The following is an 18,605-nucleotide window of genomic DNA, read 5'->3' on the forward strand; positions in this document are numbered from 1 at the left end:
ATTGAAAGATAGGGGAGTGATTATTCCTCAGGTCAGAGCAGAAGCAAGAGCTGCCTAAGGCAAGAAGTGAGAGTAAAACATCATTTGGAAGCCAGATCAGAGGCTCAGGTGACATGGGACAAGGACATCTTTACAACAATTAAAATATTCCCCTAGGATTCTCCAGAAATATACATTTTTAAATTTTCAATGAAGAACTTTATAGAAGATTTTGCCTCTTGCTATCCAGCTGGATGTAGGCTTACATTACCATGATTGGGCATGAAATCAAGGATATTTGAGTTTATTTATATGTCATATGAGCACATGAAATTATCATCTCAGTTTGTCAAACTGCCTCCTTTAGGTTATAAATACCTTTATAACCAAATCATATCCTGCCCATTTTCTTGTTTCAGTCTAATACTAAATTATCCACAAAAACTTCAGTGACCTTTCCTGTTCCTGATCACATATAATGATTACATTTAAAAATTGATTTAAGAGCATAATGAACAGTCGGAAATCAACACCCAACCCAAAGATTAGAATATTACCAATAAACTATAATTCCCTATGTGCTCCTCTCCCATGTATACAAACAGCACATACAACATAACAACAACAAAAACAACCCAATTCAAAAATGGGCAGAAGACCTAAACAAGCAATTCTCCAATGAAGACATACAAATGGCCAATAGGCACATGAAAAAATGCTCAATATCATTAATTATCAGAGAAATGCAAATCAAAACTACAATGAGGTATCAGCTCTCACCATTCAGGATGGCCATCATTAAAATGTCCACAAATGATAAATGCTGGAGGGAATGTGGAGAAAAGGGAACCCTCCTACACTGCTGGTGGGAATGTAATTTGGTGCAGCCATTATGGAAAACAGGATGGAGATTCCTTTAAAAACTAAAAATAGACTTACCCTATGATCCAGCAATCCCATTCCTAGGCATATATCCGGAGGGAACTCTCAATTCAAAAAGATACATGCACCCCAATGTTCATAGTAGCACTATATACAATATCCAAGACATGAGAACAACCTGAATGTCCATCAACAGATGACTAGATAAAGAAATTGTGGTATGTTTATACAATGGACTACTACTCAGCTATAAAAAATAAAATAATGCCATTTGCAGCAACATGGATGGATATGGAGACTGTCATTCTAAGTGAAGTAAGCCAGAAATAGGAAAATACCGTATCACTCATATGTGGAATTAAAAAAAAAGACACAAATGGACTTATTTATAAAATAGGAACAGACACACAGACATAGAGAACAAACTTATGGTTACCAAGTGGGAGAGGGAGTGGGAATGGATAAATTGGGAGTTTGAGATTTGCAGATACTAACTACTATATATAAAATAAGTTTATACTGTATAGCACAGGGAACTGTATTCAGTATCTTGTAGTAGCCTATAGTGAAAAAGAATGAAAACTGACTGAAACATGCTGTACACCAGAAATTGACATATTGTAAACTGACTATACTTCAAAAAATAAATAAAACTAAAAGTTCATTTGTTTTCTTGGAGGAATAGTTCCTTTGCGGAAGTATGCCACAAATTTTTATCTATTCTCCTATCAAAGTGTATTTAGGTTGTTCCCAAAAGTTTCTGCTGTGTGCCTCTATGAACATTCTTGTGTATGTCTCTTGTATGATAGTATCTTAGTTATATGCTAATACATGGATTGCTGAATGGTAGATTATGCAAATATTTAGCTGAATAAAATAATGCCAACCTTCCATATCATTAAGATGGGGGGGCGGTGTAAATGCTATCTTTTTGTGGTCTTATTGAAGACATTAAAGATTACATTATAACCCTGACTTTTTGTACCAAATATTTGACAATTAGTTCTTTATGAAATCTTATGTGATTGTTCTGTATCCTCACTTATAATCCTATTACTACCACCCCGACCCCACCCAACTTGAGAGCAGTGATTATATGTTCTCCCTATCCCTGCCAGCATCTGGCATTGATTGCCCTATGTGACTAGTAGGCATGCAATGAGTAGTCGTTGAGTCAATGAAATAGTTATTGCTGTTTCTGTAATGTGCCCACAGTTGCTGATACAGGTTTCTGTACTCAGGCTCCCAATAAACACAGGTGATAATGGGCCACAAAGCAATAACCTGAACTGAACCACTTAACACCCTTATCAAGAACATGATTTCTTCCTCTGTATGTGTAGACACTGATTTTAGTTACTGCTGCCTTTCATCAGAGAAACCAGAAAGGCTGTCATATTACTGTCATTTACTAAGCACTTATGATCACATTTATTGGGATAAGCATCAATCAAACCATTAAGAAGACTGTTCTAGGAATTCTATAAGCACACCTTTAAACTGCTATTAATCAAAAAATACCTTACCCTCTGTTTTGTGTGTGGAGCTTACAAAAGTACTGAACCAGAGTAAATTGAACTTCATGATTACCTGGCCCTCTGTCCTATGTCCAGGTAAATTTGGTTTGAAACAAATATCAGGAATAACCCTGAATTAGAAATGTGACAGTTGAAATGTGGGAAGAAAGGAGAAGTAGTGTAAGGAAATACTTTGGCTTCACCTGTAGCAAGGGGAGAAATGAGGATTCTGCATTTGAAGGTTACTGTCCAAGTTTCACAGACATCTGAAGAAGGGTTACAGTTGTATTGCGGTTTTGAGAGAGGCAGTCAACTCACTTACCTACCACCTGCTCTTTCTTCCTGAAGTCTGTGTGGCTAGAACTCTTCAAATAGAAGGGGGGAAATCCTAAGAATGAAAAAGGAAGGTTCTTCAACTGGATAGGAAGTGGGACAAAGACCATGAGCCTTGGAAACAAGTTGGATGAAACCTCTGTTTCATAATGTTCTCCTTTAGTAATTAGTACAAATGATTTTGATAATTTCAATCATCTCAGCTACCCTCAGTGAAACCAAAGAAATGGTAAGTTCCTCCTTGGGTGAGAAATTCATAGAAGTTATGTCCTTCCCTGAGAATCAGCTGTTTTGGCAGTAGTCAGCTAAATAGGAGAACGCCAGACAGAAGGGGAAACTCATGAGGACCAAATAGGGGCCAGCTGGTCAGTTGAGCTTCCCTAATATTGGCCAAACAGAAAGATCTGTTTGTGTAAACAAAGGAAGCTGCTACCCGATGCAGAAATAACAAAGGAGAAAAGAATGATATTCTCACTGTATACCTCTGAGAGTAATTCTTAGCACCAGCTAAGCAAAATCCTTCAGTCTGACCTGCCGGCTGCACATCTGCGGATAGTCTAAAATGTTTCTGCCTTACCATGGGGCTCTACATCCACCTCTCTTCAGCGAAACTGCTCCTTGAAGGTAGTTCTTCCTAGATTTTTTATTCCTAGAGTACGGCCCCTCTACATATTCAATACATATTTATTAAGTGAAAGAAAGAAAATTAATTTCCTCACCATTTTATAGAGCAATCTTCCAGAAACAAGGAGCAGCCATCACTGGTGAGTTCCTAGCAGTAGAGGATTTTATCTCTGAGTAATCTGAAGTTGATTACTTTTCTTCACTTATGTCTCCTGCAGACAGTGCTGAGTGACCTCGGTGGACTCTGTCAGAGTTTAGATTGAAAGAATAGTGCCCCAGATGTACGAGGAGATCTCAGGAAATTCCATTTGATTAAGAGTAGCCTTTTTTCAGCTCTTTTCAGAAACCTAGATGTCAGACTCTAGAAGTCATACCTGTCAAACCAAACTCTGTACCTGGAGATGGTTGCATCTCTAATCTAACATTTATGCCAATGACCTTGCTTTTAGTCCCTCCATATAAATGCATAATTAAACAGGGTGTTTTCAAAACACAATTTCAATGAAGAAAAACTTAACTCATAATAAAAAAGCAAAATAAAACCACAATGAGATGACATGCTTCACATATTGGATAAAATTTTATAACACTTTATAGGAAAGGGTATAGCAAAAGAGGCATTCATACTTTGATGTGGAGGCATAATTGAAACAAACTGTTTAAAAGGTAGTATGTAATAGTTATCAGCAGCTAATATACCCAAACCTGTAGGACCCAGCAATCCCACTTTTAGGGTGCCAGAGAAAAAACTTGCACATGAGAACACAGATACCCATCAGCACGTTTTTTTCAAGTAAAAGACTATAGAGCAATTAAAGGAAATGTGCACATACATACAGTTAGATCTCAAAAACATTTTATTGAGTGAAAAAAGCAAGTTTAAGAAAGTCATGTTACCATGCAAAAGAGAGTTAACATAGCAGCCTGAGACTGCTATTCTTAGAAAGACCTGCTTGCAAGATGTGAACTTAGAGCAATCCCACTATTCTTTGGTAAGAAGGGTGCACTGTGCCTAAACTGTACAAACATGTGGTTTATGCTGAACACCTGCTTACTTTCTGGGAGTCTGGAATGTTGGTACCTGCCAGATAGAGTGTGCCTTTGTGATCTGCCCTGAATAAAAACCTGGGCACTGAGTCTCCAATGAATTTCCCTGGTAGACAGCATTTCATTGCTGGAGGAATTAAGCACATCTTGCAGGACCACACTGAAAGAGAACTTTCGGAAGCTTGCACTTGGCTTCCCCTAGCCTTCACCCCATGTGACTTTTTCCTTTGTTAATTGTGCTTTATATTATTTTTCTGTAATATGCCATAGCCATGAATACAACCTTACATTGAATCTTATGAGTGCTCCTAGTGAGTCACTGAACCTGGGGGTGTTCTTGGGACCACCAAATCAGATCCTTATAGCATTTGTGTAAAACAAGAGAAAAAAATCACACACACTAGACTATGACTTTCAATGGGTATACAATTTCATGTATATGTATTTCTTAAAATCTGAAAGGATACACAGCAAACTTATTTCAGTGGTTAACTGTGGGGAGAAGGGGAAGGCAGAGGAGAAAAGGGGGCTGAGACTTTGGTATGCTCTAGTTTATTTTCTTTTTTTAAGGAAAATATACTCATGTAATGCATAGATGGAAAAAATATTTTAAGTTGATTTCAAAATAATTTCAGCCTGCATTTAGAGTCACAAAATTTTACAGCTGCTACAGAATTTAGAATTCACCTAGTGCTGCCCATTACAAAGATACAGTGTAAACATATGCTTAGAGAGGCAAATGTCTTGCTTTGCGTGACATAACTTGTAGCTGGGACCACAACTCCCAGTCCAGAATGCTTCCCAAGTCTGCTATTGCTTGGTAAGTACTATGGCAGAAAAATCAATCTTCTTTTTTGTTATTACGAAGGTCCGGAAGGTCTCAATTGTTATACTGGGTTTCATAGCAGCTTGTATCAAAGTTCAGCACATTATCAATGCCATACTTCCACGTGTAACAAAACTCCACTGGAAGAAGATAAGAATTGGACTATAGTTCCCTGGGAAATACAGCTTTTAAGAGATGACAGTATTAGATCACACCACTCTGCATTGCTTTTCTTCTCCTTCTCCTTCGTTAAAATAAAGGGCCAACATATCAAGCAATGGGATTTTTCGGAAACACAGTCAATGGCTTGCAAAAAGGATTTATGACCTATTTCTACTTTTTGAAACAATTCAGGACTTTAAATACTAACCCCCATATATTGCTACTGCTCAATGGTAAAACTACTTTGGAAAACTGTCCGGCAGTTTCCTATATAGTTGAATATACACTTACGCTATGACTCAGCAATTCTACTACTCGATACTTCAAGAGAAAACATGTCCACACACAGAGTTTAGGAGAATGTTTATGTCAGTATTATTCATAGTTTTCAAAACCTGGAAATGACCACATGTCTCTCAACTGGTGAATATATAAACAAAACGTGGTCTATCCAAACAACTGAATTCTACTCAGTAATAAAAAGAAACAAACCACTGTAATACACAACATGGATGAGTATCAAAAACACTGTGGTGAAAGAAGCCAGACTAAAAAGAGGGTGTGATTCCATCCATACAGCATTCTAGAACAGACAAAACTAATCTATGGTAGTAGAAAGCAGATCAGTGGTTGCCTGGAGCTGGGATGGGTGAAAGGTTTAGCTGGGGAGGGATGCATCACAGGGTGAAGGAAATATTCTTAATCTTGTTTAAGGCGGTGGTTTCACAGGTGGACACATTTGTTAAAACTCATCTAATTGTACACTTAAAATGGGTGTATTTTATTGCATGTAAATTATATGTCAATAAAGTTCATTTTAAAAATAAAAAATAAAACAAAACAGAAAATTAACTCTAATAACCAAAATTAAGGAAAACTACTTCAACATTTTAAAAAATCCAACACTGCACACTGACTATACTTCAATAAATTATATATACATTAAAATTTAAAAAGAAAAAGAAAATGTATCAATAACCAATTTCAAGTAGTATTGAAATCATTGTGTTTTTCCCAAGAAATGTATTGTTTGTTGAATTGTTAAGAGATATGTGACCTGTGTGATCATGTTTCTCTATTTACGTTGGGTGTTAGGAAGCTTATGGTCTAATCTGTGGCCCACTCATAGCAAAAATTCAAGACCGTTATGAATGTTCCTTGGGTACTAATCTCATCTCTCGCTTCTTACTTTTTGCTCCTATGATTATTTTCTCTTCTTCCTGATTTCCTTACTTAGCTTTTCAGCAACTTTCATATATTTTTTTCAATACACATTGTAATAGGTTACCTATATTTAAATGAAGTAATACAGGTGATGGATGTGTAACATTTGAATCTCCGAGTTTTGTGTGTATGTGTGTGTGTGTGTGTGAGAACAAATAATTGCTAATCTTCTCCAAGATTTAGTGTTTTATTTTCAAAAAAGGTGGATGGACACAAAGAGACAGAGAACATATATGAGAGGAAAAAATAACTTTGTCATGGAACCCCACCCAACTGCTCTACACTATAATGAAGGGTTAGAGATGTCATGTGTCTGTCATACAGGATTCATTTGGCCTCCATTGGCATATTTATGGCCCTGTTCTTCGTTTTAGAAGTTTCTGTGTAATCCCTAATATATTCCTCAACACAAAACGGTCTGCCTGTATAAAGACATTTAAAGTCAAGAAATGCTAAATGCTCCATAAATCTTTTGGGTATTTTTGAATAAAATGCAGAGTGAGTATTTCATTATATTAAAAAGAGAGGAAAACAATAAACTAAGGGGAAATATTTTCACCAAATGTAATAGTTGAAGTGCTAATAACCATAATAGAAAAGCTTTCATATAAATTTATGAGAAAAAAATAACAGTTCAATTGATAAATGGACAACACATACAATTTAAAAATAAAATTCCAAAGTAAACAGTGTATAAAAAATGTTTATGGTACTCCAAATGTGGGTGACATTATAAATTAGTGCAATGTTGTTGAGACAATACAGTAATTTATACAAGGAACTTAAACATATGCCCATTCCTTTGACACCTGTGTCCTAATCCTGAGAATTTATCTTAAGGAAATAATTAAAAAGAAGGAAAAATCATATGTCATTACAATATTAAAAATGTTCATTATTAATCATATGTCACTACAATTTTAAAAACTGATCTAGCTATCCAATAATAGAACAACTTTGTAACTTTTGTTAAATTATACAATTATTAAAAGAACTAGTTAATTTTAACTGAAAGTACCTAAAATTTCATTTACTATTATTATAGCTATTTAAATTCTTCTGTATTCAAACAAAGAGCATAAGGGAACATGGAAAAACAGACACTATTGATACCTTAGGGAATTATGAATTTTGCTTTTTGGAAAAGTATACTTTGTAAATATCTTCTAAAATTGCCATAACATGGTTAGCATGGTGTTTTACACATGGAAACAGGAAGCCATTTCCTCTCTTAGTAACTGGCCCCTCCCTCTATAGCCCCAGCCCTGCACGCTGTTCCCTGTGGAGTGGAACCAATGCTGGTGGCTCTGTCTTCGACCTCACCTGAGGAACCAGGTACTGATGGTCCCAGCATCATATTAAGGGGGCTCCACAGAGCCAGAAAGCTCCAGTGGTTGATAGACTGGTATGATCCAGTCAGCACTTTTGGACCAGGTTTCCCAAGCGCTGGCAAAGAATACCAAGCAACAACAAACAGAGCAATGAGCTTGAGAATGATCTCCCTTTGTGGGTAACAGAAAAAAAAGAGGCAAGATAAACTTCAAAATGGAAAGGGTAAGAGAAAAAGCAATCCAGACTCTGACAGTTAAACAGAGAGCCCTGAACTGTTAGTTATGACTCAGGAAAAGGAAATCAAAGGTCCGGGTGGTTGTTCCCCGAAGAAACTACATATGCTGCCACAACTAAGAAGGATACAGGGGACTGTTTTCACACAAAGTAAACCAGAAACAGGGAACATTGGCCCCACCGAATACCATGAAAACCAGTTCTGCAGTACCCTGAGTCTGTCTTTCCTACAATTGTCTTTTTAAGTAACATTAGCCTTCGGCTCCTATAGTCCCTATCCTTGCTCTTCAACTTCCAAGGTTCCAAATAATTTCTCCCTTTTCTTACCCACCCCATTCAAATCTTGCTCAGCCAAGGATCTAAGAGGCTCATTCAGAGTAAGGGAAATGATTGATAAGCCTGCAAGTGGTTGTTTTCCCAAGACGTACTCATATTTTGCCAGAAGATATAGTGGGACCACCTCAATGTTTTGCTGCCAGCATCCCATCCTCAGTGTAACTGTCCACTCTCCGCTCCAGGACATCCTGTCAACCAGCTCATCCCCCATCCCTCCACTCCATAGTGGGTATATGACCCAGGCTGGGTCAACATTCCCTGCATATAATGCCTGTGGGCACACAACTGTCAAGGTGTGCCAGCTCCTTGGTCCTTTCCTCTCCCTGGCCCTGCTTTGCTCTGTATCACAGGTGACTGAGCCCCACAGGTTCCTGGCTGCAGCCAATGGGAGACCCCAATGTGGAGCTGTAGGTCAGGAGGAAGGAGGTGCCAGCGGCCAGTTTCCAGCCATGAAAACTCAGTGTGAGGATGAAGTCAAAACAGAAGGACAAAAAGCCACGAAACGGAGAGAAAAAGAGAATCCCTACACTTTCTTTGAACTCCTTGCATTTGAACTCTACACCTAAAGTTAGTGGATATTTTATGTCCCAAACCAGAACACTTGAAAGGAAAAGAGACTGCTGATAATACTTAAGTCAGGACAACAGGACCAAATTGCGACTGGCTCAGGCAAACCAGAACATATAATCACCCTGCCTAAAACCCCACTCAGCCCTTGGACTTTACAATTAATTGAGCCATTAAATCCTGTGACACTTAATCTGAGTTGGATCTCTATCACTAAACAGATTCCTAACCAGTGCATGAGGTAAAGGCTTAACACAACAGAATTATTTCTAAGTGGCAGGATTTCAGGGTAGGTGGGCCACAGCAATACCCACCTGGCTTATCCTCCACAATACGCATGTAAAGCTCGCACATTCATGGTGCAGCCATTCCAGGAACATTATGTGGAATTTTGGTTGCTCTACCCCCAAGAATGCTGAAAAAAGTGCAAAGAAAACTAAAACCACCCTCAGGCTAAATGGGACTCTTTGGTAATTTTTTTTTCACATTTAAAGTGGCCTTTACTTCAGGTTTATTTTCATCTGAATATAAATTTCAGGACATACAGTAGGTCAACTACATCTTACAACTTTCCCAAAGTCCAGCTCCTATCTAGGGACAGCAGTGTCACACCACTAAAAACACTGGCCTCTGAGGACTGTTTTACATCTATATTCTTTTTACTTTTTCCCGCTGTCCTTTAAAGTCTCAATTATACTACAAATGCAATAGGCTCTTGGCTCACCTAGAAATCCAACAGTCATTTATATTAAAAAAAAATGTCCTTTAAAGCGTGGTAAGAAGGATATGCCGCAGCTCACGTGACATTTGTTAGTCCCTTAGATCAGGGCACTTACAGCAGCTGCCTAGTTTATGACAAAACAGAACACAGCAATTCAAAGGCTGTACCTCCTGAGTCCAGCGGGAGTGCTCCCCACCCCAAGGGAGGTCATTTTTTATCTAGAAAGCCATTCATAATGCAAGTGTTTGAAACTCCATGAGTAGCTAGATCTTTTAAAAGCCATAAGGGGTGACTGTGACTAACTCTTCATTTTTTGAGTCTCAGTGTCATTTCATCAATAAAAGGACAGATAAAGAAGTGGAAGGAATTACCTAGACACTTTATTTAGTAACTGGCTAATTTTTCTCTATCTCATTGCCTACTTCTCATAGGGCGAACTCTTCTGAACACAAAATATGCTTTTTTAACAGAAGGTTAAATTGTTGCAAAATTCTTAATTGGAAATAAAATCATAAGCACATACAAGTTTAAAATATTCACAGATCAAAAATATGATACCTACAAGCAACTCCCTGCAGTGTTCATCAGGAGTCATTTTGTTCCAGCAGGTAAATTTTTCTCTTCACATCCTTTTCAGTAAATTGTAAACGAACTTGTTTTAGGTTCTACATTTTTATCACAGGTGTCACATAGACTATGGTACAGGGAACAATGATAGTCAAATTATTCTGAATGCTGAGTAGAATTCTTCACCTCATTGGGGTAAGAATCTATTGAATAACAGAAAAACTGCCAACTCTATTATCCCTGATGATAATAAACAACAAGTTTTACCTGATTCTTAGCCTGGAGCAAAGTAAACCTAGGGAGATTTTCTGGGAAGAGACAGGGTAATAAAGGAAAGAAGTAGAAAAAGTGAAACTTACATGAGTTGAATAAAGAGGACCACAAGAGGCAGCAGTTTCACTGTCTAAGTGCTTGGGTTTGCTTGGTCACTCTGAGAGTGCGTCTCGTCCTCGTTAAGTTCAGATGGCTCCAGCAGCCTGAAGTGTTCATTCAGGGCTGGAAACGCCCTAAGCATGTTGTACATCCTCACGCGCAGCCTCAGGGTGGTCATGGATGGCAGCGCCTTCACTCTCCCAGTGGATGACGACAATGACTTCAACAGTTTGGAAGCTTCATCCTGGAAGATTTTTGTTCTGACCGTGTAAAGGAAAAAAATCTGCAACCCCTGGCAGATAGAATCAAAGTTTAATATTAGATAAGTATTGAGATATAGAATCAGAGAAGAGATTTTATTTCACTTGCCACCCTTCTCATCATGCACAAGAACTTGAGTTTCCCAGCCAGCAGCTGCTGTGTACTTTTTTGTCTCAGAGGGTTGAGGCAATGTTCTTCTCATATCTAAGTGCTACATGGAAGAATGTACGTCGAAGCCCTGAGTTCAGGTCCCCATTTGCCAAATGTTAGCTATGCAACCATGAGGTTTCTGTTTACCTCCTGACACCAACCAACTGGGACACCAACCTGGTGTCTTCCAGTTCAGTTCAGTTCTGACACCAACCACCCAGAGTTAGCATCAGACTCCACAGGTTAAGGGCTCAGTCCCACGAGATTTCCCTCACTTCACATGCCAGTCACCAGTGTTGGGTCCCCAGGTTGTCCGCACTTCTGTCGACCTGGTTACAGCCTCCCCACTTCAGGTTTGACAACCTGCTAGAAAGACTGACAGAACTCACTCAGGAAGGAGTTTCACTTACTAGTATCTGTTCATTATAAAGGATACAAGTCAGAAACAGCCAAACAGAAGAGATTATAGGCAAGAGCAGGAAGCTTCCATGCCCTTTTCCAGTGTGTCCCCCTCCCGGTACTTCAAACTGTTCACCAACCTGGAGGCTCTCCAAACACCTTTATTTAGGAGTTTTTATGTAATCGCATTACACAGGCATGATTGATTAAAACATTGGCTACTGGTGACTGACTTAATCTCCAACCCCTCTCTCGTTCTGGAAGTTGGTGGGTAGAGCTGGAAGTCCTAAGCTTCTAATCAAGTCTTGGTCTTTCTGGCGACCAGTCTCCATCCTAAAGCTATCTTGGGGCCCCAGCTACTGGTCATCTTATTAGCATACAAAAAACACCCATCACTCAGGGGACTCCAAGGATTAAAGGAGCTATGTGCTGGGAACTGAGGACAAAAGACTAAATATTAATTTTTTAGTACACCACAGTAACTTTGTTCTTTTTCTGACACCTATGATCTTCAATTTCCTAACAGAGGCAGATTGACTATGGGTTACCTAATTCTTCTCACAGTTCTAAAATTCTGTGATTCTACATTTCTTGGGCTTTTAGTAACATAACTAGAAGTTTGGTGCATTTAAGGACAAAAAAAATTTTAAGCACTTCTACCCATTGCTTTTCTGTACTTTACATATGAAGACCAAATGTGCACAAGGAGTTAAGCCACAAAGTAACTGAGAACTATTTTCTATGCATTTTAAAATAAAATCTACCACTTACTGAAGTCCTATTAATATCAGACACTTGCTTTTAATTCAATCTTTATTATTTAATCCTTCTCATTTAATCATAGTATCAACCCTGTAAAATAAACCTTAACTATCCCTATGCTAAAGATGAGGAAACTATAGCTCAGATAAATAAAATAACTCGCCTAAGATTATTCAACCAGTAATCAGTAGAGCCTGGAATTGAACTATATGTTTGGCTCCAAAATGCCTCTGCTCAATACACTCCAGGCTCTCACTTGTAACTGTAATAGAAAGATAATGTAAAGTGTATTATAGCATTTGAAAGACCCCTGTTGTAACTTCCCATTAATATTCTTTGTGGAAAAAAAACAAATCAAAAACATCTATAGTTGGGTTGAGAGTATTGTGTCAACGTTCATTTCTTGATTTTGGTGATGTTATACAGGACATTATCATAGGGGAAAGCTGGCCAAAGGGTACATAGGAACTCTGTGCTATTTTTGCAACTTCTTGTACTAAACTATTTCAAAATAAAAAGTTATTTTTTAAAAATCCTTGGATGTCTCCTAGGTTGGCAGCTATAGGGCCCCAAGCCTTAAAAGGATGTATTTCCTGAATCATATCCTAGAAATACTGATACAGGAGACTTCTAGTGCTCTGGTGAGATAACTCTGAGAGTTTGGCTAAGAAAATCAATACATATTGGCAAGAGATAGATGAGTTCTCTGTCCAAAAGCAGGAAGATAAACTTATATACCCAACAGGTGGTACCTAACTCCTCAGAAGAAGGCTTTAATGACACAAGGAAGCGTGCAAGGGGACATGGACTTTAGAAGGACAAAAGTAGTCACTGGCCAACCTGACTGTTCAAGGGAGAGAAGTTTTGTTTGGGGGACATGAAAAATCTGGTCTCTAGAGAAGCATCCTCTTTGTGGTGTACACTATTTCACCTGGCTTTTCATCTACTGTGAAAGAATCACACAAGCATGTTTCTTGCACTATAGAACTGATTATCTAGTTGAGGAGATGAAACTTGTACACATGAAAAGTTAACTTTTGAGTACAAGGGAAAAAGGGACAAAAGAATTTACAAAACTACAATAATTCTATTTTATTTGATAAAAATATATGTATTTATTTAATTCATAGTTAAATTAATAAAGCCATCATTTCAAGGGATTAAAGCCTGTAAGTAAATAATGTATGTGGATTGTACCAATGTCAGTTTCCTGGGTTTGATTATATATTACAGTTACATAAGATGTTATCATTGGAAGAGCTGGGTGAAGGCTACATAGGAACGCTCTGTATTATTTTTATAACCTCTTATGAGTCCAAAATTATTTCCAAAAAAAAATTTTAAGGGATGAAATAAAAGTGAAGAGAACCAAAAAAGTTTTTAAATAAAAAGAATTCTGACCTTTCTAAGACTTTTTCCCACAAGGTAATATCTCAGTAAGTCTACAGAATTTCAATCAAAAAAAGATTATTGCCAAGAATTAAATGCCAAACTAATTTGAGGTTCACAAGTCATGGTACCTAAAGAAAAACTATCAGCTAGGAAAATCTTCATTATTTACTAACTATCCATTAAACAATTACTCAAAAATACTCTATCATTAATGAGAAATTCATTGAAATTTAAAAGTCAAAATAATAGGACATTCCAATATAGAAGGGCTGGCAAAAGACACTGAAACTATTTAAGTATAACAGAATGCAATTAGCATAATTATCAAACAAAACCCAAATGCTATAAATATTTCTTGAAAGAAAATAATGTAGACAATATAATTTAACAATAATAATTTTTTGATAAATTTTAAATTGTACCAGTAAAACCAGGAGACAAGCAGCAGCTAAATTGTGTTCATACTATTACCTTTAAAAGAGAATGATCAAAACACAATGTTTTACTCTGGAAATTGAAAATTGTTTCATAAATTGTAGTAACAGCTAATAAAAATAATTAACAGGATGAAAATGTTCTAATAATAAGAGAAGGCTAAGTAAAAGAAAATATAATTTATATAGCACAGTATGTAAAACTAAGGAAGAAATCATGGATACATGTGAAAAAGGGAAATAAGATGTCAGAATAAGACCAAACATATCTGTTTTGATAGCTAATATTTAGCTAAATAGATAAAAGGTTAACTTTTTAAATGAAATGGAAAAACAATGAGAAAATGATTATAAAAATACAAATCTAAATTATGGGGTCTAAAAAGAGGTAAGTAAAAAACAAAATGACACAGAAAGTTTAAAGACAAAAGAACTAGCATAATTAGACTAGATAAAATCAAATAAAAGCAAATTAGAAGTTGCTATATTAATATACACAAAATTAGATTTCAAAATTAAATGGGACTGTGAGTGACTCATTATACTGATAAAAGGTATAATGCACCAGAAATATACAACATTCAAAAATTTTAGAAACATGATAATATGGCATTAAACTGTATAAAGACAAACAGCTAAATGCTATAAGAAAAACTGATAGAAAAATAAGTGACAAAGGGAATTTTATAAAGACTTTCTCAGGCTTTGATGAACAAGTTAAAGGTAAATAAGATTTTATAAAAAATTATTTGAAAACTATAACATCTTTAAAAAGTACGTATGTGACATATAGAAGTATTGCCAGAAGGTAATCACAATAAATATTAAATTGTAATTTTTTTAAGCTAATAACAGTCTATGTAAAATTTTAGGAATCATCCCTTTGCTTTCAGGGTTAGAGGTCTGGCGCTTAAGGAGAGAACCTTTACTAAGGAGCACTTTTTCATGCCTCACGAAGGTGGTCCAGTGATCACATTTGTTCAGACAAGTGATCCCGGTATGAGGTGGGGGCGTACTTTAAAAGAAGGGTACTTTCCATTGTTGGTGGGAATATAAATTGGTGCAGCCACTATGGAAAACAGTATGGAGGTTCCTCGAGAAATGAAAAATAGAACTACCATATGATCCACCAATTCCACTCCTGGGCATATACCCAAAGAAAATGAAAACACTAAAAAATAAAACAAACTAGTGAATATGACAAACTAGTGGTTATCAGCGGGGAGAGAGAAGGGGAGGAGGGGCAAGATAGGGGTAGGGGATTAAGAGGTACAAACTACCATATACAAAACAAATAAGCTACACGGGTATATTGTAAAGTACAGAGAATATAGCCAATATTTTAAATAACTATAAATGGAGTATAACCTTTAAAAATTGTGAATCACTATGCTAAACAATTGAAACGTATACAATATTGTGAATCAACTATACCTCAATTAAATAAATAAATAAGTAAAAGAATGGTACTTTCATTATATTGAAATATAATTCAGTTTGCCAGCTAAGAAACTCTATATAAAGAGAGACAAACCTTTGTAATACTTTTCAACAGAGTAAACAGCAGTATTTGCTATGGGAGGAGGCATAATGTAAGAAGCACAGAAAGAATCCCTGATTCCAAGTCTCTCAATAATGCCTCCTTGCTTTATTTTAAAGTTCTGACACTCTCCACAAATAACACACAAATACAAAAGAATAAAAACAAAAACATTATGAGGACAAAGAGAATTATTTTTATTTTCACCTCCCATTTTGATTTATCTATATTTTTGCCATGATGAAAATCAGAAGGTGACCACAATCCTTAGTCTAAATATTCTTACAGCAGATGCTCCCAAGATATTAATAGCATGGTTCCCAAAGGAAAAAAGGATATACATCTTCCTTTATGAAATCAATGCCACTTAGAATCATGTCAAAACAATGAAGTACTTAGAAACAGATTAAACCAAGGATAAACCTAGACACTGAAAACCATGGCATTGATGAAAAAGACTAAAGAAGACAAAAACAAATGGAAAGATTTCCATGTTCTAGGGTTGAAAAACTAATACTGTGAAAATTTTCATTTACCCAAAGTAAACTAAAGATTTGATACAACCCCTATCAAAATTCCAATGGTGTTTTTCACAGAAATAGAAAAAAAATTATCCTAAAATTTGAAATCATCATCTTAAAGAGAAAACTTCACACCCATGTTCACTCCAGCATTATTCACAATAGCCAAGATATGGAAACAACCTAAATGTCCTTTGATGGATGAACATAAAGAAAATGCATGATAGATATAAACATGGACTATTATTCAGCCAATGAAAAGAAAGAAATCCTGCCACTTGTGACTATACAGATGAACCTGGAGGGCATTATGATAAATGATATAAGCCAGAGAATGACAAATACTATCTGGTATTACTAACATGTGGAATTTTTTTTTAAAGCCAATTTCACAGAAACAGAAAATAGAATGATGGTTGCCTATGGCTAGGAGGAGAGGTAAGCAGGATAATGTACGTCAAAGAGTACAAATTTTTCCATTATTAAAAGAATAAGGATCTAATGTACAGCATGGTAACTATAGTTAATATAGTATTGTGTATTTAAAAGTTGCCAAGTAGTTCAGCATTATCATCACACATACACACACACATTATTAACTGTGAGGTGATGGATGTGTTATTTTGATCTTGGCAATCATTCAACATGTATATGTGTATCAAATCATCAAGTTGTACACTTTAAAATACAGAAATATAGTTGTCAGTTATTCCCAATTATTCCAATAAAGTTTTTTAAAGATAAGATAAATAATCATAAAATTTCAAAAAAGAGAGAAAGAAAAAATTCAGCAAACCCCAAAGAGGTCCAAGTTCCAGGAATCACTGTAACATGCACCACACCAGTCACAGTGAGAACCTGCTATGAACCTGTTGTATCAAGGAAAGGGACAGGAGCTATTTCCCAAGCTAGTTGCTCAACAAAATTTCTCCTGGTCAGAGAAGAGGGACTAACATGGTCCAACCCTACTGCAATTATATTCTATGAACTCCAGGCTCAGGAAAAGATACAGTAGGTTAGTCATAAAAAGCTATTTTTCCCCTTCCCTAACAAACTGTATTAAAAATAGTCTCCTAAAGGTAACTAAGCAATGACCTTGAGGGAGTTTTAAGATAAGAAAACTTTGGTCCAGTGTGGTATCATCTCCACCACCCGACGGCTGCTACTCTTAGACTAATGCACACCATACCTGAGTAGTGTTGAAAAGGCAGAATATGTAGCTGAAGACGATCATGACACTATCATCACCAATTAGCATTAAGTATGCCAGAATCCAGGTAATTCCAAAAACAACTGCAATAGATAATGTGCTAAGAATCTTCTTTATGGATGAAAACTTCTTTGTGCTAGGTAAGGGAAGGCAAGAAAGAAAATATGGTTTGTGCAGCTTTGTACTTATTAATATCATTGTTACCCTCCTATTGAGAATACATATTTAGCTGCCCATATACACTGTTCACTGAACAATATATGTCTCAGGTGGAAAAAAGATGTTAGTCCTATACCTATGGCACTCTGGATAAAATACAGAATAAATAAATATACTAATAAAGGAATACACTTAAAAGCTCAGGCATAAACAGTTCCTTAAATACTATTGCAGGCAAATTTCACAAAGAATCAACCTGTTTTTTAAAACAGAATTTTATTTTAGTGATTATTACTACTGTGATCAGCCAGTAAGAAATTCCTTTTGGGGGCATCTGGGACCTTCCCATGCCATAGGCTGATATAGGAAAGAAAAGTTATCAAAATGTAGATTGATCTTCTTCCCTGTCATGGTAAGTCTGTATCCCTAGAATCTGAGTTTGGCCATAAGACTTACTTTGACCAGTGGGACACTAGCATTTGTTCCACAGACGCTTGAAAGCATTCTGCTCATTACAGCATGACTTTTCTTATTGCTCTTTGGAACCCTGAGAGCACTATAGTAAGAAGCCTGGCTGGACTGGTCTAATAGAAGATGAAAGACCACATGGAGCAGAGATGAGCTTTCCCAAGCGAGCAGTTACCAGCCAACCACCAACCATCAGGCATGAAAGTATATCATCCTAGATTATCCATCAGCATTCAAGCCAGCCAAGACCAGAACAACTACTTGACCAACATTCAAATTTATGACAAATAATAAGCATTGGTCATTCTAAGCCACTAAGTTTTGGGATAGTTTGTTATGCAGCAAAAGCTAATTGATACATGGAAGATAATTTGTTAAACAATTAAATTGTAACCTGATCTTCACTGTCACCAAGCCAATTTAAGAACCATGAGCTATCAGCCAAAATTTAGAAATACAAATTTGGTTGACTTCTGTGGCCAAACTGATACTGTTTTGTATACAGGAAATATAATCTAATTTGCAATTAGGCTAACAAGACTGTACCACAGTTTTCCTGCATTGCTAATAAAACACAGGTTTGAAA

The 18,605-nt window shown here is 36.5% G+C and overlaps 2 protein-coding genes across 3 annotated transcripts in view; both read right to left on the reverse strand.

The window, feature by feature from the left end:
• Positions 1-18,605, reverse strand: part of LNP1 (leukemia NUP98 fusion partner 1) — a 311,204-nt gene that overhangs the window by 94,468 nt on the left and 198,131 nt on the right. The window lies entirely within an intron of this gene.
• The window catches only part of ADGRG7 (adhesion G protein-coupled receptor G7), a 59,025-nt gene continuing 50,643 nt past the window's right edge, over positions 10,224-18,605 (reverse strand). For both annotated transcript variants that reach the window (XM_072969016.1, XM_006208043.4), the window contains 2 exons: positions 17,372-17,528; positions 10,224-11,015 (listed from right to left, as the gene is read on the reverse strand). In XM_072969016.1, coding sequence (XP_072825117.1) covers positions 10,755-11,015; positions 17,372-17,528 — 418 coding nt within the window. In that variant the 3' untranslated portion in view covers positions 10,224-10,754. The remainder of the gene's footprint in view (positions 11,016-17,371; positions 17,529-18,605) is intronic.

The sequence above is a fragment of the Vicugna pacos genome, chromosome 1, assembly GCF_048564905.1.
Source record: "Vicugna pacos chromosome 1, VicPac4, whole genome shotgun sequence".
Taxonomy (NCBI): Eukaryota; Metazoa; Chordata; class Mammalia; order Artiodactyla; family Camelidae; genus Vicugna; species Vicugna pacos.